The sequence below is a fragment of the Zingiber officinale genome, chromosome 2B (genome assembly GCF_018446385.1).
Source record: "Zingiber officinale cultivar Zhangliang chromosome 2B, Zo_v1.1, whole genome shotgun sequence".
NCBI classification, from domain to species: domain Eukaryota; kingdom Viridiplantae; phylum Streptophyta; class Magnoliopsida; order Zingiberales; family Zingiberaceae; genus Zingiber; species Zingiber officinale.
The window spans coordinates 14,492,052-14,514,988 of record NC_055989.1 but is presented as its reverse complement, the minus strand read 5'-3'; the positions used below and the strand labels follow the sequence as shown (position 1 = coordinate 14,514,988).

General features: G+C 40.2%; 1 protein-coding gene across 1 annotated transcript in view; it reads right to left on the bottom strand.

The window, feature by feature from the left end:
- LOC122048164 (chloroplastic import inner membrane translocase subunit HP30-2-like) overlaps nucleotides 1-21,528 on the bottom strand; it is a 104,449-nt gene extending 82,921 nt beyond the window's left edge. The window contains exons 1-4 of the mRNA XM_042609759.1: nucleotides 21,340-21,528; nucleotides 15,836-15,993; nucleotides 14,113-14,268; nucleotides 12,824-12,939 (exon numbers count right to left, since the gene is read on the bottom strand). Coding sequence (XP_042465693.1) covers nucleotides 12,824-12,939; nucleotides 14,113-14,268; nucleotides 15,836-15,993; nucleotides 21,340-21,528 — 619 coding nt within the window. The remainder of the gene's footprint in view (nucleotides 1-12,823; nucleotides 12,940-14,112; nucleotides 14,269-15,835; nucleotides 15,994-21,339) is intronic.
- Between the last annotated feature and the right edge of the window lie 1,409 nt (nucleotides 21,529-22,937).

The window sequence follows — 22,937 nt, the reverse complement described above, 5'->3', positions numbered from 1 at the left end:
GGTTTTCGCTGACCGAGGCACCTGGGTCATAGGGGAGGCCCGGGCACCATGGCCGACCTCAACTGGCCTGTGCCTCGGCCGATGCAAAAGTGGTTGGTCGTCTAAGTCTGACCCTTCTTCTGAAGGAAGAGGGCGATGAGCAGGAGGAACACGAGGATTTTGTTGAATGGGTTGGGGGATAGAGCTACCAGGATGTGTCACGAGAGAGGTGGTAGAATGAGATGCAGTATTATCCGCGGCCATCTCGGGAGTGGTCAGATTCGAAGATGAGGGCATCACTTGCTTAGGATTATGCGGCCTCAACGATTTATTCCATATCTCTCATTGGAAGAGACCTTATCAGAGATGCCCTAGTAATAGTGTCCGCTGCTGCAAAATAAGAGTTAGAATAAGAAGGCCAAAACAAATTAGGACAAGGGTATTACTTACCAAGGGAATGTAGAAGCTTCGAAGGAACGATGCTCAGCCTAAATAGGTACAACACATCCTCCGTGAGTAGCATGCGTAGGTCCAAGCGCCAGCCCGCCAGTTGCGTCTCTGTTTCTATAAACATATGGTCCGCGCGATAATTGCCCAGGAAAGACGTTGAAGGAAGCGTGGACCTTCGCTCAGTGGGCCAGTCTATGACAGAGGGAAAGCGAATGAAGAAATACTTTGCTTTCCACTTGGTCCCTAAAGAGGGTAAGGGAGCAAAAAGAGTGGTCCTGAAGCGAGCCTGGAGGTGGAAAAAACCCTCGGTAGGGCGTTGAGGGGGAAAAGAAGTAGTGGAACAGGCAAGGGGTCCAATGGAGAACACATAACTCGCAAACAAGAACAAAGTCACACAACATCCGGATGGAGTTAGGGGTGAGTTGACAAAGGGGAATGTGAAAATAGCAACTCACGTCACAGAGGAAAGGGTGAATAGGAAAACGGAGGTCGGCTACAATCTGTTCTTTGAAAAAAGTTATATAACCCTGAGGAGGCCGGGAGAATTGGTGAATCTCGGAGGGTATGATGATATGCATAGCTATAGACACTTCATAATTAAAGTGAAGATTGTCTAGATCTATACCGCTAAAGGTTGATACGCTAGTAGCAGGCCTAGGTGTTGAAGGATCCATGGAGAGCAAAAGGAAAATGAGAAGGCAAGAGAGCGGAAGGAAGAAGAGAAGGGAGGAGGGCCCAAGATAGTAGTAGTAAGAAGTCTGAAGGAGATGTGGAGTAGATTATTTATAGCTATCAGGAGGGACGCCCGAAGAAGTGCCTTGATATCAGTGCCAATCATGTGATCCGTAAACAATGTGTGTGGCGACAGGGGTAGGCGCGTAAGGGATGTGGGTCGTTCGATAGCCTTAGAAAATCATACAGAAAGATCTTGTCAGAAAAAGCCGAGTCGAAGAACATGTGGAAAAAAAGGGTTGAAAGCCTGTATGATATTGGAGATAGGCGATGCTACAGTAATCCCTACTCGGGCAAGTAAGAGGACCCTGGAATCATTGTGGCCCGCGACCAATCGAGTAGTTGGACTATGTAGTCCATTCGGGGAGATGAAGTGGCTAGTAAGGAGTAATGCTCAATCAGGTGAAATGACCCCTACTGATGCCTGTTTGGGTAATAAGCCGACCAGGCATCCATGGAGGGGTCAAACACTTAACAGGTCACTTACGCATACAAGGGTAAATGTCCCAGGATCCTGGAAGGGGAAATGTCCTAGGATCCTGGACGAGCCTAGTAGATATATGAGCACCACATTGTACACTGATAGCAAGTCCGCTTACACAGCACTTACCCACATCTTAAAGAAAGGTCAAGTTCAAAGTCACAAAGAGTTGTGGAGCCTTACATGGTCGTAGAAAGGGAGGAAGATAGTTACAAAGGGACACAGACTATTCAAAAGTTGTGGAGCCTTGCATTGTTATGACGGGTCCAGTCCAGGAAGTTTTTAGAGAGTGTCGACCGGAGTGAGCCTTTCTTTTGTAGCTGCAACAAATCCCCTGCGCCGCCATAACAATGCATTTGGTCGATGAGGTTGCCTATCTTAAATCTAAAATCTTTGGAGGCTAGAAAGGAGGTCATATGAGCTTCTAGACGAGAGTCCTTGCCTGCCTTGCGGTCCTTTAGCTCTTCCCTGGTCTTGTTTGTGTCGTCTCATGCCTTAGCCAACTCCTGACGCGTGTCGCTATCTCTGACTTAGCCACTGAGAGCTCCGCCTGCACCGATTTGAGGGTAGTCTGAGCTGCATCCACCTGCTTTTGAAGGACAGTCTCGCGATCGACGCTCGTAGACAAGTTGATTGTTCTAGCCGCCAGGTCTGTCCTCAGGGAGGCATGTGCCTCTTAGAGCTCCCACAGTTGTGAGGAGAGGTAGGTAATCTTTGAATCCCTCGCCTCCAAGTCAGCTAGGATCTAGATACGCCTTTGGCCCTCGGACTTGAGCCTGGACTCACTGGTCTTCAGGGCAGTCTTCAAGGACTATACCTTCTTCGACTCTGCTTAGGCCAGGTCTTGGGCAGTTCGAGCTTGCTCCTCCGCCATCTGCAGGTAAGATTGAATCAGGCTCTAAGGGGTCATTAGGTCAAAGGAGCAACCCAGGGAGGTGGGAGAGGCTAACCCTTGAATTCAAACCCTCAAGGACTCGTTCTCTCGATGCAGACCAGCTGCATACTGGGATAGGCTCAACCCCCATGACACAGGTCTACAAAGAACGAAGGATTAGCGATGTATTAAGGGCGTGGAGAGGGGGCATATAAAGCTTACCGACATTATTCGTTGAGAAAATTGGTCAACCAAATCTAGTTGGGGTATTCCAAAATTTAGTCGGTGATAGTCTTCCATAAATCAGCCAGGGCACCATGAAGTTGCACCTGCCCGCAGTTGGGGGAGGTGCTGGAGGAAGGGATTGGACCTAGAACTTATAAGGATGGTAGCTGAAATGAAGAAGTAGAGACATACCATCATTTGAGTCACTCCTTTGGGCGAGAAGAGGAAGCAGGAGCTAAAGGTGGTTGCTGGCTCGAGGATGGAGGAGCAGAGGGTGTAGAAGTCCCGGGCTGGCCTTCTGCTCGCGAGGCTGTTTGCTCTTGGACTGGGACAGGGATAGGATGGGAGGCTGTAGCTTCTGACGAAGCTGGAGTGCTTACTCAGGTGGGAGTTTCTACCTTAGAGGATGCCTGCGACATAGGAGGCCTTGGGGGGGGGGGGAGATTGGATTGATGGAGTAATGCGTCGTCTCTTGCGTTGAAGGCGCAAACGCTGCTCAGAAGTCGGAGAGGAAGCCTGCTCACCGGCAGTTGCCTCAATGAGAAGTGATTCATCTTCGGGGGCTTCAGGGTTCCCCTACTGTTAAGAAGAGACCCCTGCTGAGGCGCTGGCCTAGGGAACCTCCTAGCCAGACATAATCTCTGCCTCGCTTCTGCAGGATTTCACTGGGCATTATAGAGGAGTCAAGGGCGAAGGCTCGGAACATGATGACTTCTGTATGCAAACGAAAACACCTCAGTTAGTAAAGATATGAAAGGAGAGTCGGGTAATTTTACCGAAAGGTGTGCTTAAAAGTGTCTGAATGGGGCTCAAGCTGAAAGTGTACAACATGCTCTTCTATAGCAAAGAAGAGAGTCGAAGTTGCACCCCATCCAATTTCTCAAAAGCAAGGAAATAGGCAGGCCAGTGCTAATGATCGCTCAACTCAAAAGGAGAGGGAAGATTGGGACGCCATTTAACAGAACAAGTCACGGAATCAGGCAACTAGACATAGAAAAAATGAAACTTCCATCCCTTATTTGAAGAAAGCATGCCCTAAAAAAATTTATACCCAGTCTTGGATTGCACCATGAAGACACCCGACTCCGATCGCTTAAGGGAATAGAAGTGGTGGAAAAGTCAAGGAGTCAAAGGAATTTCATACAAGAAACATAGAATTATCATTCCACACATGGCGCGGAAGGCATTGGGGGAAAACTGGGATAAGGGGATACCAAAATACCGACTCAAGGAGGAAAAGAAGAAGGGATAGGAAAACAGAGACCGCCGAGAAGCTGGTCTTTGAAGAAGGTCACGAAGCCGATGGAAGGAGGATAAGGATGGTCATTGGGCCCTGGAACGTGAAGCTGGTATGCTTCAGAAAGCTGCAAGCTAGATTGCACCGCTCTGATGTCACTCCTATCAAAATCAGGATGAAAGTACGTATACCACGGTACTAGTGCTTCTCTGACCATTATTGAATCGAGAAGCGAAGGAGCAGAAGATGGGGAAGGAGAAGCACTTACAAGGGAGATTCACGAAGGTGAAAGTGAACGAGCAGAAATGAGCAGAGAAGGGAATGTTGAATGAAGATTGATGTGCGTAGATTATATACACTTTTATGCATGTTTTGACGCACATCTACTTATATTTTATGAGCATAATTTATATTTATTAAATCATATTTTATTATAATGTCATATTTCTATTATATTCTATTCGGAGATATGCTCTTTGTATATTTTGATTGACAGAATGCATATTGGAGCGAAAATGGAGTAAAAAACGCACACGAGAACAACTTTGGAAGAAATTAGGCCAAGGCTGTGTGACCCACATGACCGTGCTCTCCCACTAGAGGCAAATCAAGCCACGATCGTGTCAATATCCTATGGCCAGGCAGCACACGGCCGTGCCAAATGGCACGACCGTGCCAACTTTCCAGAGGCGAAGAAGGCCATGGTCGTGTGTGTTAGAGTGTATACTAAAAGCCTAACTTTTGTAAATATTTATTTTGAAATAAAGAATCATATTGGTGAAAAATGTCTACATTTATATGCTAAGTGTAGTTGTTCAATTAATTTATATTGTAGATAACACAGTGTGTGGTGTCACACATAGAAGATCATGTTATCGGTTCTTTATAAATTATAAACAGTAGCTCACGGCTAAGATGGAAAGGAACAAACCATTGGAATAGTCATAGTGTAATTAGGTATTAGTTTATCTTGACTAATGAATTACACTAGTACACTCTGAGTGTATTGAGTAGGACCATTTAAGGTAAGTTCTTTTTATACTGACTTGATAAAAGAACAAGACCTTAATTATTATGAAAGTGTATGCTCTTAATCCTAATATAATAACAAGAACATATATTTAGTATTTATTTCTTTAACTTGTCAAAGGGTGAGATTTAGCTCGATAAATCAAAAGATCCGATAAGTTGGGAAATGATATTACTTATAGTGTGTGTTGTTGATTATAATAGGAAACTGTGTCCTAGTAATCTATGTTGATAATGTCCCCAAGAGGAACTCATAAGGATTGTCATGTTAAACCCTGCAGGTGGATTTAGTCCGACATGATGATAAGGTTGAGTGGTACTACTCTTGGACTAAGATATTAATTAAAGTGAGTTGTCAGTAACTCGTTTGATTAGTGGTCATTCTACATCTTAAACATAGGGAGACTAACACACTCATAATAAGAAGGATCTCAAAATATAATTTGGGATTAGTGCGGTAGTTCAATAATAATTCTTTAGTGGTATGAATTATTATTGATGAACTTAAGTTGGGTGTTCGGGGCGAACATGGGAAGCTTATTTTCATTGGGAGACCAAAACCAATTCCTCCTCTCGGTCCCTATCGTAGCCTCTTGTATATAGAGAATTATACCTATCTATACCCACCTCCTTACCCAACCTAAAGGGGTCGGCCAAGCAAGCTTGGAGTCCAAGCTTGGGTCAGCCAAGCAAAGGGTTGAGCCAAGTTGGAAGTGGTCGGCCCTAGCTTGGAGCCCAAGCTTGGTGGCTGGCCATATAAAAAATTAAAAGGATTTTTATTTTAAAATATTTCCTAATGTGGAAGCCATGATTTAAAAGAGAGTTTAAAAAATTAAATATTTCCTTTTATAGCTTTCTACAAAAGATTAAGAGAAAGATTAGATATCTTTCCTTATTTGTAGTTAAAAGGAAGATTTTAATTTTGTAGAAAACTTTCCTTTTTGGAAATCATCCACATGTTTTAATAGAGAGATTTTAATTTATTAAATTTTCTTTTATAACCAACCATGAAGGGAAAAATTATTAGAGAAATTTTTATTAAAAATTTCCAGAAACAAATTAGGAAGTTTTAATTCTTGTGTTGTTAAAACTTTCCTTGTTTGGAGCTATGAGGTGGCCGACCATATTGTTTAAGAAAAGGAAATTGGTTTTAATCAATTAAAATTTTATTTTTCATGGCAAAGAAATAAGGAAGGTTTTATTTAAATTTTCCTTATTTGCCAAGACCAAGGATTATAAAAGAGAGGGTAGGGGTGACTTCATGAGACACAACTCTATTCTATTTTTCCTCCCTCTCTTCCTTGGTGGTGGCCGACCCTAGACCTTGCTCTTCTCCTCTTTTCTTCTTCTTTAGTGGCCGGTTTCATCCCTCTCTTGGAGCCCTTGTTGGTGGCTGGTTCTAGCTAGGAGAAGAAGGGGAGAAAGGAGACTTTGTTTCTAGCATCCCTTGGAGCTTGGTGGTGGTGGTCAAAACTCTTCATCTCAAGGAGAGGAGCTTGGCCAAAACTTGCAAGGAGGAAAAAAGAAGGGTTTGGGTGGTTTTCATCTCGGTAGATCGTTGCCCACACAACGTCCGAGATAAGAAGAGGAATACGGTAGAAGATCAAGAGGTCGTTGCATACAAAGAAATGTATAACTAGTAATTATTTTCCGCATCATACTAGTTTTTCTTTGTATGAATTCCAAACACAAGAGGCATATAATTCTAGGTTTCAAATTTGTGATTCGAGTTTATGTTTTGTTTTGTTTTTTCGAATTTGTGATTCGATTGTTCTTTTTGGTTAAACCTAGGGTTATATAAGAAAATTAAATATTAGATTTCATTGTAAGGCTTTGTCTAGGAAGTGGTGGTTGCTCTCATATCCAAGAAGGCCTAGTGCCTCGCCATGTTTAACCTAGAAGCCGATTTCTAAAATTAATATTTAATTGAATTTGTAACATAGGTAGATTTGGATCAATAATGTTAAGTATCGTTTGCGATCCAAGTCTAAACCACTAAGAACAGAGGTTAAATTTGGAATCAATAATGTTAAGTTCCGTTTGCGATTCCGAATTTAATTTCTGAAGAACACAATAGGTTGTTAGAAAAGGTTTGACACTTGTACAAAATTTTTGTACAGTGAAACCGGTACGATCTTCCTAGGACCAACCAACAGTGTGAATCCAAATGGCCATGTGACCGTGGCAGAGAAGAAGAAGGGCACGACCATGTGACCAACACGACCATGTGGCTCAACCTGAGAGGAAGTCCGGTGAGGTCGTGTAGATCTCACACGGTCGTGCCACGCCAAAACAGAGTTGTGCTGAATTCTGGGCGTTCGGTTAGAGTTTTGGGCTATTCTTTATACTGAAACATAGCTAACTTCAAGGTATACAACTTTGCTTCAGATCCAACAGAGAGATAGCATTGTCTACCCGTGCTAAATGGCACATCCGTGCCTCCCAACCGCGAATTCATCTGGACCTTCGCTGAGACTGCAGACCAAACTTTGAACCGCCATAACTTTCGGTTAAGTTAGAGCCAGGGCTTGATCCAAATATCATATTGTAGATAATTTCAAGATCTACAACTTTGATTTAGGGTAAACCACGAGAAAACCTAGTTTAATGGTGAAAAATCTATTTTACCGGGCCCCTATCATCCTGGTTTTTCTGGGCAGTTTGGAGGAGGTATAAAAAGGTCAAGAACCTCATTCTTTGACACATCTTGGGTTTGGGACTTCATCCCTTTCCTTGGAGGAAGGGTTCTCCCCTAAGGGGGAAACCCTATAGCTTCATTCACCTCCATCCCTTGATGATCCGTCCATCTCCGGAGCAAGAAGACATCCCCAAGACATCGGAAACATCAGCAAGCATCTCTTCTTCCCCTTCTTCTCACATCTAGGGTTGTAAGTATGTTTACTTTATGTTTTGGGGTTGTTCTTCCTTTACAATGGAGTAGATCTCCTTTCTATTATCAGAGAGTATTTGTGATGTGATGGAGATGTAAAACTATGTGAATTTGCCATGTTTCTATTCAATGATTTGTTAATGCCTTGTTCATGTTTGATGAAATGTGTGTGTGAAACTTATATATATTTTTTTGCATGTTTTATTAAATGGCTGTGTAGAATTGTTAATCCCGTAGAGGGGATATCCTAGATCGTATGATAGAGGGGCGCTAGTGATAGGCTGCCCCACTTATGGACGTCTAGGGTATCACCTTGAAAGGAGAAGCAAATCTCCACAAGGAAGTAGGGGATCGAGCATAATCACTATTTTTATTTCTATGTTATTATGTGTTAGTGTGTTTCTGTGTTGTATGACAAAGGAGTGTTAGTGACAAGTTGTCCCGCTAACGGACTTCATAGGAATCACTTCCATTTAGTAGCATAGGACATGGAATAGGAGATCATGCCGGATTATTCACTGCAGGGGAGAGTCGATAATGCATTTAACTTCCTACAAGAGCATGAACATAGAGGATAGGAACTAAACAATCTATGTAATCTCGCCTAGCATCACAAGAAAACCAAAATCCTAGAATCACACCTCAAACTATCTCTCATATCCTCTTAGCTCAACCCCTCTCAAGATCCACCATCTCTTCTCTCTTCTCTTTCTCTTACTCTCTTTTCCAACCAATCTTACGTTTGTCTAGATAATTCACCGTGCGAAGTTAACTAGTGCTTAATCAATAGTCCCTGTGGATTCGATATCTTTTTATTACTGACGACGTACCCGTGCACTTGCGGTGATGTAACAAAGACGAAGCGCTGTTGAACAGCTGTTGGAGGCCTTTAGGGTTTTTAAACCAAAACCCTTAAGGAGCATGGGGATTTAAGCCAGACAATCAAAATAGAGGGGCGCACGAGAACCGTCGGATCAAGGGAGAGAAGCACTATCAGGTTGCCTGCAGAAAGCGTGTGTCAATTATCATATCAAGAGAAGTTCATGGGACACATGTCAGCTTCCTATGAAGTAGCATTTATGATGGAAAGGATAGGGAAATCATGGAGTTGATATGCGAACATTGGCACCATGCCTCACCGGGGGCCATTCCTCAAGGATCGAAAATTCCATGCGACTATCTCGGAAAATGGAGTAGGAGGTGACAGGAAGCGTTGATCAAAATTTGAGGCCTCACCCTAGCCTCAGAATCAAACTAAGATTTAAAATTAACTATTGTCTTTTGCAATACGCTTCATGATCACAGGTGAATGGGTCTAAATCCACGGAGGCATTTCATTCAAACTCCAACTCCAACGACCTCTAGGTCGACGTTCCAAGCTCTCGCCCAAATGCGAGTTACAAGTGAGCATGCTCTCATGACCAACGACCTCTCGATCGGGATTCCAGACTCTCGCCCCAGCACGAGTTATAAGTGAGTATGCTCTCACGAACAACGACCTCTCGATTGGGATTCCAGACTCTTGCCCTAGCATGAGTTATAAGTGAGCATGCTCTCACGACCAACGACCTCTCAGTCGGGATTCCAGACTCTCGTCCCAACACAAGTTATAAGTGAGCATGTTCTCACGACTAACGACCTCTCGGTTGGGATTCCAGACTCTCGCCCCAACACGAGTTATAAGTGAGCATGTTCTCACGACTAACGACCTCTCGGTCGGAATTCTAGACTCTCGTCCAAGCGCGAGTTATAAGTAAGCATGCTCTCATGACCAACGACCTCTCGGTCAGGATTCCAAACTCTCGCCGCAGCGCGAGTTATAAGTGGGCATGTTCTCACGACCAACGACCTCTTGGTCAGCCTTCCAAACTCTCTCCCCAGTGCAAGTTATAAGTGAGCATGCTCTCACGACCAACAACCTCTCGGTCAGCGTTCTAAACTCTCGCCCTAGCGCGAGTTATAAGTGAGCATGCTCTCATGACCAATGACCTCTAGGTCGACATTACAGACTCTCGCCCTAGCGCAAGTTATAAGTGAGCATGCTCTCATGACTAACGACCTTTTGGTCGGCATTACAGACTCTCGCCCTAACACGAATTATAAGTGAGCATGCTCTCACGACCAACGACCTCTTGGTTGACATTCCAGACTCTCACCCCAGCGTGAGTTATAAATGGGCATGCCCTCACGACCAACGACCTCATCCCTGCATGAGTTATAAGCAATCAAGGCTTTCACTAACTACCTCTCGGTCAGCATTTTAAACTCACCCCATCAGGGGTGATAGACGGGCAGGGCCCTTGCCATGGCGCAGAGAAGTAGCTTTTCTAAGGGCAATTAGCATCGCTATGGTCACGTAATTCGTGAATATTCAAAAACACCCTTTCTGTTAAAGAGGTCTGCATAAACCAGGGAAGTTCCCTTAGGAAAGGAATAAAGAGACAGGAATAAAGACTGAAACCCGAGCAAATTTACACTTAATTGTTAAATTAAAGGGGAATGCCCCTCAAAATTTCATTCTTAAATCTCTAAAGACATAGAGGTCATCTAAGTGCTCAAAATTCTCTTCCAATGTTAGCTGTGAGTCGGCACCTCGGGCAAAAGCATTCTGCTTGACCTGCTTTCCCTAGATGGGTTCGAGCTTGTTCTAGCTCAGCTTGAGTCAACTGAAGGATGCACCATTGTTGAGCAATTGTTTCATCTTTAATCTTTGCCTTTTCTTGCAAAAAGGACATTAAGGAGGCGTGTTTCTCTTTCAAATAGATTATGAATTGGGCTTGACTCTCCAAGTCTGAATAAGCTTTCTGTTTCAACGCTACCTCAACACGAGTCCGCGATTTAGTAGCTAGCCAGAGTTCTTCAATTTCCTTACGAATGGAAGACTGAAGGTAGGGTCTTGCATCATCTCGGCTAAGGTCATCTCCTTCTGGGCAAGCAGTTGGGTTATTTGAGCCAGTTGCTAGCGAAGATGTTGCAGTTCATCAGACTCGGAGTTCAACTCCATGATTAGGGGATGACAATTAAAGGAAAGTATGTCTCCACGAGTGGAGGTCAACCCCTTTTAAAGAGAAAGAGGAAGAGGGGAGCAGTCAGCTTCTATAGAGATTCAAGTGGTCCTCCTCTCGAGGTTGATTGAGCAATTAAACATGTTACAATACCATTGGTCTGGGAGGAGAAGCAGCATTTATTATGACAAAATAAATGAAACTCGAGTTTGGGTCTAGTCAGTCGGACTTGAGCCTCTTTCGACTAGACTTGGAGGGGAGGCTCATCATACGGTGCATAAATGTAGGGCCTGATAAGGCCGAGCAGTCAGAAGTCAAGGGGACGTGACAGTCAAAAGTCAAGGGGACGTGGCAATAAGAAGTTAAAGGGACATGCCAGTCAGAAGTCAAGGGAATGTGGCAGCCAGTAGTTATGAGAGGAAAGGAGTTAGACTGCTTGAAGTCATCAGTCACATAATTCCCGATCAGGTACAGACAGATCAGGGTCCTAGATTTGAGACATAAGGTACAGCTCGAGGTAATGCCTAACCTGCTCCGACTGGTCGGGTTTCCTCAACTCGATCCGCATAGCCAGGCCTGATACTTTGAGTAAGATAACTCTTGATCCGTATTTCAATGATCCAAGCGTGAAAGATGGGACCCTCGTCACAACTCATCTCCCTTATCAAGACTCGAACCAGGTGCCACACCCGAACGGTCATCTCGAGCTGTCTGTAGCTAAACCCGGGCGGGATAGAAAGCACTAGGTGACAACAATATTAGGGAATCATAACCTCCTGTTAGAGAATAAATGTCATACGTCAGAGAATATCCTAATGGTCTGCTATCATCTGCAAATGGAACCTTCTTTTAACCAATGAGAGGTTACCACGTGTCCTCCATCACCCGATAGGTTCTGACACCCGACATTTTCTAACATCGGTCAGGTTCCAGAGGTATGCATTGTCATATAAAAGGGAGGTTCTCTCCCTTAGCTAGGTATGCACGCACATTCGCACTCGTCTTCTACACTTCTTTTTTCCTTCGTACACTGTTCTTCTGGGGAAAAATGACCTGACTTGAGTGTCGGAGGGCCTGTGTCGGGGATTTTTCCTTTGGTTTCTGGTCTCTAATGTTCCGTGTGCTTGTCTTAGTGTGCACAAAGTCTAAGTATCGCCGGTCTCGTCACCACTGTCCTTGAGCTCCACGTGGGGGTTCGCCTTTCTGGTATAGATATGATAGGTGTGTCTAAGTTGTCTTTCCGTCAACACCGACACTATCTCAGTCAACCTTTGTCTGACTTAAATTCTGGACAGAATAAAAAACTATCTACAATTAGAAAGCTAATTAACATCTAACATAATGGACATATATATACACGGCTATATATACAGCTAATATATATATATATATATATATATATATATATAGCATTTCATTCAGTAAAGATATGATTTTTTTACATGTTCTTTGCTCTTTTGCAGGTATAGGAAATATTATACAAAAATATTTATAGCGCTTCAGTTTAGGCCAATTCCAAAGTCTTGATTTGTTGCATTGGAAGAATGTAACAATTTTAAATTATAAAACATTTGTGAAGCTATTTAGTTGCCTCTTGAGTCTTCACAGAATTAAACAATTGTTATGGTTCGGACTGACGCTGTTTGTTGCATTACAATGGCCATCCTAAGAGAAGCTCAACTTCAGATTGTCACGACAAACCCACTAGTTATGAGAAATATACTCCCATTATTTGTATTTTATTTGTAGGAAAATCATATGTGAAGATGACAAAGCAAAGTACTGTGGCAAGTGGAAAACTAAATTTCTACATGAATTGTAGCTTGGTCATTATACAAGCAAATACTGATAATCTAGCCAAAATGTAAGACATCATAAGGGTTAACATAATCTAAAAGACGCTTTATTTACCTTGAAATACCACCTTGAATTAGTGCAAAAAATAATCCTGAGGTAACCGCATTCACAGCCTGGTTTGAACCTCCAATGCCACTGACCAATGAAAACATCGCACCAGAACCAAATGCTGCAACCATACTGCAAGATAAATCAGAGTAGCTGAATAGTAAGTCAATTTTGATAGAAAACTGGTTTTGTGCAGTGCATTATATAATTAGAATGAATAATTCTTCTCTTATAGGTTAAACTCAAGAGACCTTTCTATCTTAGTTTAAGCAATATGATCCATGAGGTTTTAATCTGAGAACTTATAAGAAGGAACCATTCTGTTATGAGAGCTTTGGCAGAATGTCGATGGATGGATAATGGATTATTGATGAATACAGAAGAATGAATTAAAGTATTTTAGGGAATTTTTGTTGGTGCAATCACCAGATGGTAGAGTCCGACAGTATGATTTTATTCCTATCACTAATGAAGTGTGTCAAGTGCATGTTACTTGAAATTGATATTGCAAGTGAAATAGATAAAGACCAAGTGCATGTTACTTGAAATTGATATTGCAAGTGAAATAGATAAAGACCAAGTGAGTCGAGATGACAGAAAAGAAAAGCTTAATAGATGTTGGAATGGGATGAATGTTACCAACAAGGTATTTAGTGCATCAGTCAGGATTATCATGGTATTTCCTGAATGTCACCAACAGATGACCCAAAAGTAAAATTGCATGATATATGTTGCTTCTCTTCAAATGTTTCATTATTCGTAGTGTACGTATCTGTATCTGATACCACCCAAGTAACAAAGGTTGCTAAATCTTAAACTATTAGAATACAAAATGTTGGTGAACAAGTGAGAGCATTCCATTCAAAAATGACTAATGGCTTGGGAAGGAGATTCCCTCCTAATATAAGCACATTCAAGATGCTCCCACTTGGCTATGTTGGACTATGAGACAATGGGCCAAGAAACAGGTTGACACACTAAGCACACCTAGGATGAGCCATCAAGCAAACAGACATGAGTCGAGACTCCAAGCACTAACAGGATGCCTACTCCTCATTTCGTATGTAAGCGATGGCGGCATTTCTCATGTATGGGACTCTCTAGGGTAAGCATTTATGCATTGCAGTAGCTAGAACCAACATGGATCTCAAATGGTCCACAAAGGTCTTTGTCTTTGTATCCTGGTAGCTAAAGTAGATGAGGCCCAGAATATCAAAGACAAGAAATCTTTACTTCCATCAAACTTAATATGATTCTAGTAATGTCGAGAGAACAGAAGGCACAGTGTGAATTCAGCGATCTCACCTACTATGCATATCCTCCACTCCTCTTATCCTTTTCATCACGCATGATATGCCTGCATTAGTACCTGTCATGACAACAAAATTTCGAGCTTGCACTAAGGGGCCACCTGCAAAAGCCTGCAATTCATGCAAGAAGAACATGTTCTTGAGCACGTATCTAAAGAGTCAACATGGAACACAAAACGTCTCTGTTAAAGTTCCTTCGTGACAAAAAGTGAATCATGTATTAAGACATGATTATTTATTGACATTTATTATTCGACAGTAGTTACTGTTTATCTTGACTCCACTCTATTTACTTCTTCGTTGATATTTAGTTGCTTGTACTTAGTTTGATTTATTTGATATCTATACAGTTTCGTTTGCTATCCATGCTATTTATTGATATTTATACTTGTGCCTTTATGTAGCAATACTGTAGTATAGGATATCAAGTATCCTACTAAATCTTTGTTTGTTACATAGGCTTATACCTATACATTCATAAGATCATACTGTAGTGTAGGATATCGAGTATCCTACTAGATTCTTGTTTGTTATTTAGGCTCATGTCTATATGTAAGTGAGGTTAGATCGAGATGTGGTTATAGAGTATTATATTCGATGTGATTAATCATTTTTTGTTTATCATTACGTTGTTATATCCTGACGACCATTATTTCTCATTCGTAGTTGAGAGAGTCGTTAGTGACTGTTGGTATATCCTGTTGAGAATTATCTCACATTCGTGGTTGAGAGAATTATCAGCGATCATAATACATACGACTGCCCACAGGACCATCCATGGTAACATATTATCGCCCACAGTTTGTAGTTAGATAGTTACACATCCTCTTTGCCCACTATACTAGGTAGTGGCAGCATGTATTATTGCTTACAGATAGTGACATTTATGTGTTCTGATTGCCCACTCGACCAGTTGGTAGTAGTGTGTATTATCGCCCGCAGTCAGTAGCTGAGGAGGTAGATAGCTATCTCATCCTATTTGCCCACTAGACCAGATGATAGTAGGGTGTATTGTCACTCGTAGATAGTGGATACCCTGGCTGCCCATGAGACTCATTCGTGGTAGCATGTTGTTGTGTGCAGTCGGGACTTGTTATATGTTTGTTATGTGCTAAGTTTATGCTGGTGATTTTGGATGTACTGTATGTACTTCCGATTTATTAGTTATACTTGGTGGAGCAGATTAGTAAAGGGTTGTATTATTAGTTATGATTTGTTTAGTAGATGATTTTATGTCGATACTCTTATTTTTTTTAATAAGTATTATTATCTGAGACTACATTCTTTGATCTCCTTACACTATATTATTTATGCACTATCTTCTTATATTCACTGAGTTGTTGTACTCACTATCCCTCACTTCTCCTTTGACTTTTAGGTTAGCAGATAGAGGATGTGATGTGTCACTCAGAGATCCTAGCTGCCAGTCCCATTCGAGTTTGGATTTTCCTTCGAGTTGTTTGGTTTATTTTTCGCTGCTGGCGTTTATAATTTTCTTTCTGTATCGATGTTGAGTTTTATTAGAATAATATGATTTTTATTTTATAGTATGATCTCATGTACATATATTCATACACACATTGATTTTTATATCTGGTTGATTTGTATTACATTGATGTTGTATTAATTTTAATTGATTTAATATCAATTATTTTATATATTGTCACTAGGGTACATTTGACTGATAAATATATCCTCAGGACTTGACACATTAAGACAAGGGGTGGAGATGACAGTGTCCGACGTGAGAGATCATGAGGGCTCTGATAAAGGCACCATGGGCGGTGACGATGGCAGTGACGATGGCAGTCTCCACAGTCGTCAGTTGCTTCGCCAGGTAGGCACGGAGCCCGGTCTCGAGTTCCTTAATTCGAACCTGCGCAGCTGAGTGATGGGACTAGTTGGAGGAGTAGTCGGCAGATCTAATATCGCCACGCTCTGCTTCCCATCCATGGCAGCTGGCTCAATCATCCATCTTCCCCGCCGCTCCTCCTTTCTCTTTCTCGGAACGAAACAGCATCAGAAATAGGGATGATAATTTCACCCGAACTCGACAGAGGATTTGACATCCGACCCGAATGGAGAAGGGTATGGAGAGACTATCAATACCCGAAACCTAACCCGAATACCTGATTAAATAATATATATACATATATTAAAGAAAATTTTCTTTTTCTAAAATCAACTTACAATTTTTTGTTGATATTAGTAGGCCTATATAGATGTTTAATCTATTTTTTTAATTATATATATATTTTTTAATAGAATGTTAATTTTAATATGTTTTTTTGAATGATAATAGCTCGATAGAAAGAAGAAAAATTACACATATAAAATATATTCGGTCCTTTAATGGGTATGGATATACCCATTGGATATCCTATACACGATAAATATAGATATGGAGAATATAGAATCAGACCTAAACTCGATCCATTACCATCCCTACTTAGAAAACTCTCGTGAAAGGGTACAACTATTGAAAGTGTTATAAAAAGAGGGTATCTTTGCAAGGAGATCTAAATCACTACATCGTGTGTTTATTAATTTGTTATTTTTTAAAAAAAAATTTGTGAAACAGTGTAAAGCAATAAATAGGATCTCATTATTCAGCCCATCAATTTTCTAATGCAAGAGATGTAAAATATAAAAATGGAGTGTGAATGGGAGAAAAATGACACAATCAACTCACTTCAACGGAAATACACATCTTTCACCCTCTAATATAAAATTTCTAACTTCATCTCTAACAATAGCCAATGAGGGTGTGCGAAGACCAGACCTGCCCACTAGCTCTCTATGAGGCTATTGTGAACTCATAGAGGTCAAGCTAAACTAGTCAAATTAAGTCAAATCGAGCTAAGTTAAGCTAAGCTGCGAACTCTGTGCGAGGCCACCATAAGCTAGTGGCGATTGGTGTTAGTCATTTTCATGTCACGTGGCACATCAAATTAATTAAAATTGAAATTCATTAAAATTAATACAAGCGTTGTAGCAACGAGTCCCAAGTCGTATTTTTTTTTTCCAAGGGTAACTAGTGAGTAAATGTATGAATTCTAGAAGAGATCCCAATTAAAACCTAAGTTCAGCTAAATCAAGAACAACATCAACCACAACATTGAATCAAATGAGTCAACTACTATATCCATAATTCTCATCCACATAAACCATAGCTACATTAGCTAAAAGAAGAGTTTCTACGTTCAAGGCTTGAAACCTATCTTAATTTTGCATGAATCAATGTAGCATTCAACTTATAATCACATTCGTAATCAAGTAATCCTTTCACTATCAAAACTAAATCTCATTGACAGCATATTCAATGAACAGAGCAAGAGTTTCTCCAATTCAAGCATTAAAACTGATTCAAAGTGGTGGAATTCGAAACATTGAATCCAAGGCAAATACTAAGTAACAAATTAATTAGTTAGCTTTAGTTAATTAACTACATCAGATTCAAATTGTAAAGATTCAACAAGATGAGAAAGTAAGTAAGAAATCAGAAATGGGGTTTGCAGCAAAGAAAAACAGGGAAAGGAATGTAATAAACTGAAACAAGGAAGATATGGAACGAAAACTATCAGATCCAACGATCTAAGCAAATTCGAGTACAATTCAAAGACAAATTCAATGAAATCTAAACCCTAAGCATTCCTTAGACCAAATCCGGGAACAATCCTCAACAATCTGCCATGAAGCAGAGTCGCTATCTGAAACCTCCCATCAAACACCCAACGAGCAATAAACAAGGCTTCCAACTATCACCAGGGGACATTCACAGCTCTTGGAAACCTCCCCGCAAGCTCACAACCATCTGATAATCCCATCGACCGAAGAACAGAGCTCAAATTCTGGAAATCGCAAACCAGATCGAACGGCCAATTCGATCCAATTTAGCTATGAAATGGAGATCGGAAAACACTCAGAAACCTCAAGAAACCTCCCTTGAAGCATCTGTTGACTGCGAAGATCGTTGGACGAGAAACCTCCCTCAAACAAGATCGCGACAGTGAGCAGAACCAAGACGTGCCGAGAAACCTCCCTCAAACACTCTCTGATCACCGGAAGATGGACGCCGGAAGCTTAGGAACGCCGTCGGAGGAGAAGCTTGCTCATCGGATCTGGAATTAAGGAACGGGACTTCGGCGTCGCGGAGAAGAAGAAGGATGCACAGTAGCAAAATCGCGAGATCGCCGAGCCAAGGAACACTGTAGTTCCTCACTGCCTTTTAAATCTCCTCAGATTTGATCCGACGGCCAAGAATGCTCTGATCTCGATCAACGGTGGAGACATCTTCAGATCGGACTAAAAACCTCTGGATCTTCATCAATGGTTCAGATCTGCTCCTCATTAGGTCGGATGGACCGGATCCTCATCGGATTGCTCAGATCTGCTCAATCTTAGATGAACGGCTCATAATGCTCCGAGGCTTGATCAACTTGATTAGCCTTTGATTTGAGCCCAAGTGCGGTTCAATCTGATTGGGTTCATGACCCTTTTGATGCCTACAAAATAAGAATCAAATATTAGCACCAAATACCATGAAAATTAGCTAATTTGCAATTAGGTTCAAAATCAAATGCAATATTGAGATATGATGCTAATGTGAGATTAAACTATGAATAAACCAATAAAAACATACATTATGATTCAAAATAATATAGCTAAAATCATGGTTATCAGCGATCTTAGGAGTCCATATTTTCTTTGTGAGGCCACCACAAACTTGTGATGACTTTGTGGAGACCAAACTTGGCTACAGCTCTCCGCAAGACCACCAGAAGCTGATGCAACTTTACATAGGTTAGACTTAGTTGCAAGCTCACAAGTTTGAAAGCCCTAAAGACTTCGAATTTACAATAAATGAGTACCTTAAAGTATTAGATAAATATAAAAAGATCTCTGGTGGTAAAAGGTGAAATCGTTATAGGTCCCGATAGATTGATTAGGGGGGTGAATAGTTTGTAAAAAAAAATTAACAATTCTTTTACTTTTAAACTTAGCAAGGACAAATACATATTAGTTAATTGAAATAAACATAAAGAAAATAGAATAAAAGACAAGGAGTTATTTGGTTACAATAGGAGTGATTTTTAATTCAAGGCGAATGCAAACTCATTAAAATATCTCCTTTTAACGAAGGTGAAGTAGCCTTTTATAAACATCGAAAGTACAGAAAATAAAATACAGAAAATCAAAGTTAAAAGCGAGTGTGTTATCCGAACTAAGAGAACTAAGGCTCAATTTATAACCTACTGATCAAAAGTAGTCATTTGCTAATGTGGCAACTTTCGTGCGCCTCCACTTGTCGCCTTGATCCACTTTGCAATGACTTCATGATTAGCTCCTTATCGCTACCCGTGCACTTGGACCCGGTCCGGGCGCTTAGAGGCTGTTGACGTGGACTCCAAATATGATCTTCACTGCAACGACTCAACGAGGCGCCTGTCCTTCGCCCAAGCTTGTACAGGCACTCGGACCTAGTCAAGGCGCTTAGATTCCGGGAGCCTGGACTTGGTCCAGGCGACTGGACAAGTCAAGTTAGTGTTGACTTATCCAGCTGTTTCTCTGATCACTTGGGTAATTCTCAGCCCATCCAAAGTTGAGTTTACACAAACTCAACTCTGATCTTTTCCTCGAGTAGTCTTGCTCTAGCTTCTTGTCCTTAGGAAACGTTCAGCGTATCTGTCTCTTCCATCGGTGTACTCTTTTGTAGCACCTCATCTCTCGGATGCATTGAGCCCATCGACTCACTTTCTGTGTCATCCTTCTCGCTAGCTACATATTCTGCTCGACTTCTTGTGTTCCTAAGTCCCCGCATACTTAGACATAAGACATCAAAAATGCAGAGTCTAACTTAACTCAATTGATCACATCAAAACTTATCCGAGTACTTACAATCTCCCCTTTTTTAATGTACATCTATTCAAATTAAGTTAGGATAAAACAAACAATAAAATAAGTAATTTTTGCAAGTAAATACAATAATTTAGCAATTAAGCAGATAAAGAAAATTTATAAATTAAATTTTATATATCCCCTAAACTTAATCTCTAATCTTCTTCCCCTTTGATCACATAAAAAAAAAAAAAAAATATTTAAATATTTTGATAATTTTTTACGGGGATTTGAAACAGTATTTTTAGTAATTTATCTTTTTACAGAAATTAATTTTTAAGTACTAATTTTATTAATTAATTCTTTATTTCGGTAAAAATAAATTAAAAATTACTTTTTAGTTAAGAAAATCCTTAAATTTTTTGTCATGATCAAGTAGAAATAGTCCAATTAGAAAATACATTTTTACAAAAAAATAAATATGTATTTTACCGGTAATAAATCTTTTAGAGTAGATAGTGTTATTTTTGAAAAAATACTTTTTAAAAATTCTTTTTGAGTTTAAAGTATGGTTGATTTTTCTCAACATTCATAATTCAACGGTAAACTCCTGAAAATCAGTTTTTTTTATTAAATTCATCTCCAAAATAATTTTAAATTTTAAATAATATTTTTTTAATAAAAAATTCATAAAAAATAGATAATGATCGAAAAATCTCAAAAAAATTTACTTTAGAGAGAGCATGATTTAATATTATATAAAAAAATTAATTTTTGAAAAATTAATTTTTAAAACATTTTTAATCATTATAAGTAATTTTTCAAAAGAAAATTTTTAAAAAATAATATAACACATAGAAAATTTTAAAAATATTCATGTGAGTAGATAATTTTTTTTTTTTGCACCGAAAAATATGAATAGTAGATATGCTAAATAATTAATTTGATAATGTTAAAAATGGAAGCAAATTTGAAGCATGCATAATAGGAAAATTAATCTAATGAGATTAAGCATGATTTATGAATCTAAAATAAATGTTTACCTATTGAATTTATCAAAAATATTCATGGAATAAATTTTCTATCCAATTTTGTAATTTGACCTCCATAATTCCTAATATACTGGTTAAGACTTTATAATTTCTTTAATTTAGAATAGCAGAATTTGAACATGCATAATTCTTTTAAAAAATATCTGTTCTTTCAATTTTATATTTATATTTTTAATTTTATCGAATTCTTGTAGTGGAGATGTTCTAGCTAAGATCATTTTCAAATCCATATTATCATTTTTTGATTTAATATTCTTAGATCTAAGTTTACATAAAGATTTAGACATAAGTTTAATACCTTCACATAATTCATGAGGAGGTAGAAGATATACCTCACTTATCATGTCTGATCTGAAACTGAATTCTCCCTCTTCATTGCTACTGTCTTCTAACAAAACTCCGCCTTCATCGATGCTCTCTCCTGAAGCACTTTCATCATCTTCAGGTAGGTACTCAACAATTAGTATTGTTATGGTAATCTCCTTGGTCTCAAACTCTTCTAAAGATGAATCAATATCCATTGTAGAATCAGATTTTTCTTCTTTTGATTGTTCATAGAACTCCAAGAACTTTTTCTAAAGTTCTTTTGCACAGTGTGTTAGTACCCTAAAGTAGTTTTGATGTGATCAGCCAAGTCAGGTTAGGTCCTGTTGGTGTTTAATCCTGTGTCTAAGTGTGCAGACACTTAGGAGCACAGGAAGTTGAGCGAAAGACGCAGCTAGCAAAAAGGACAACACGAGAGAGAGCTGACAGGCTTGGCGCGTCCGTGGGATAAGGTGCTTTGGAAGAGTATGCGGGCGAACGAGAAGGAGACACGCTACATTTTCGAGGGATGAGAAGCCAAAGCTAAAGATTGCTCGAAGGCCAAAAGTTGGGTTTGAGTGAGCCTTATTCCGGATGGTCGAGATCACTCAAGCGAGCGAAGCCGGAGAAGAAGACCTAGACTAAGACGAGCAGAACCGGAGTGGAAGATCAGGACCAAAAGTCAACAGAAGGTTGACTTTCTTGGTCCGGACTCGTCGGACTCCGGGCGCCCGGAACTAGTTCGGGTGCCCGAACCCAGATTGTTATCCGGATTGCATCAAACGCAATCCATTACAATGGGGATAAAGTTTTATCCCCTTCCAGACACCTAAAACCCTTCTAGGCGCCCTGACCAGGGCTATAAATACAGTCTTGGTTCCAGAATTTAAAACAGAACACTTGAAAATAACCTCTTCTGTCTAGCTTTGCTTGTTGAGTGTTTTAATTGCTGTAAAGAGGCTTCTCCACCTGAAGGAGAATTTAGTGCACTTTTCAACTTTCTTGTATTAACAACTTCCCCGGTGTAACCAAGTAAAACCCTTCGTGCCTCTTCTTGTTAATTTTACTTTCTTAATTTTTATGCAAGTGCTTAATTAAGCTATAATGTCAGAGGAAGGTTCATTTAATTTTGTAGGGCTATTAATACCCCTCTATCCATCTGCCAGTGGTTCTAACAATTGGTATCAGAGCCAAGTTCACTTCAAGAGGACTAATGACCAAACGAAGCACACAAGATGGACGGACTGAGCATCTACCCACCGAAATTTGAGGGAGAATTCTCGAGATGGAAGAAATATATGGAGGTATTTTTTAAGACAGACTTTGAACTATTAATAATTATGAAATATAGTTTTTCAGCTCTGAAAGACAAAGAAGAATATTAGTGGACGAAGAAGGAGCAAGCAAACTTCGTGGCAAACGGTAAAGCAGAGTTTCATCTTCTTAGCATTTTACCACCTCAAGAAGTCAATTGTATCGGAGCCTACAAGTTAGCCAAGGAGCTCTAGGATAAATTCCTAGAACTACATGAAGGGACTTCAGAGGCAAAACTAGCGAGACGGAACCTGCTCTGGAACCAGATCAGCAACCCCCGGCCAGAAGAAGGCAAACTGTCGCACACCTCCAC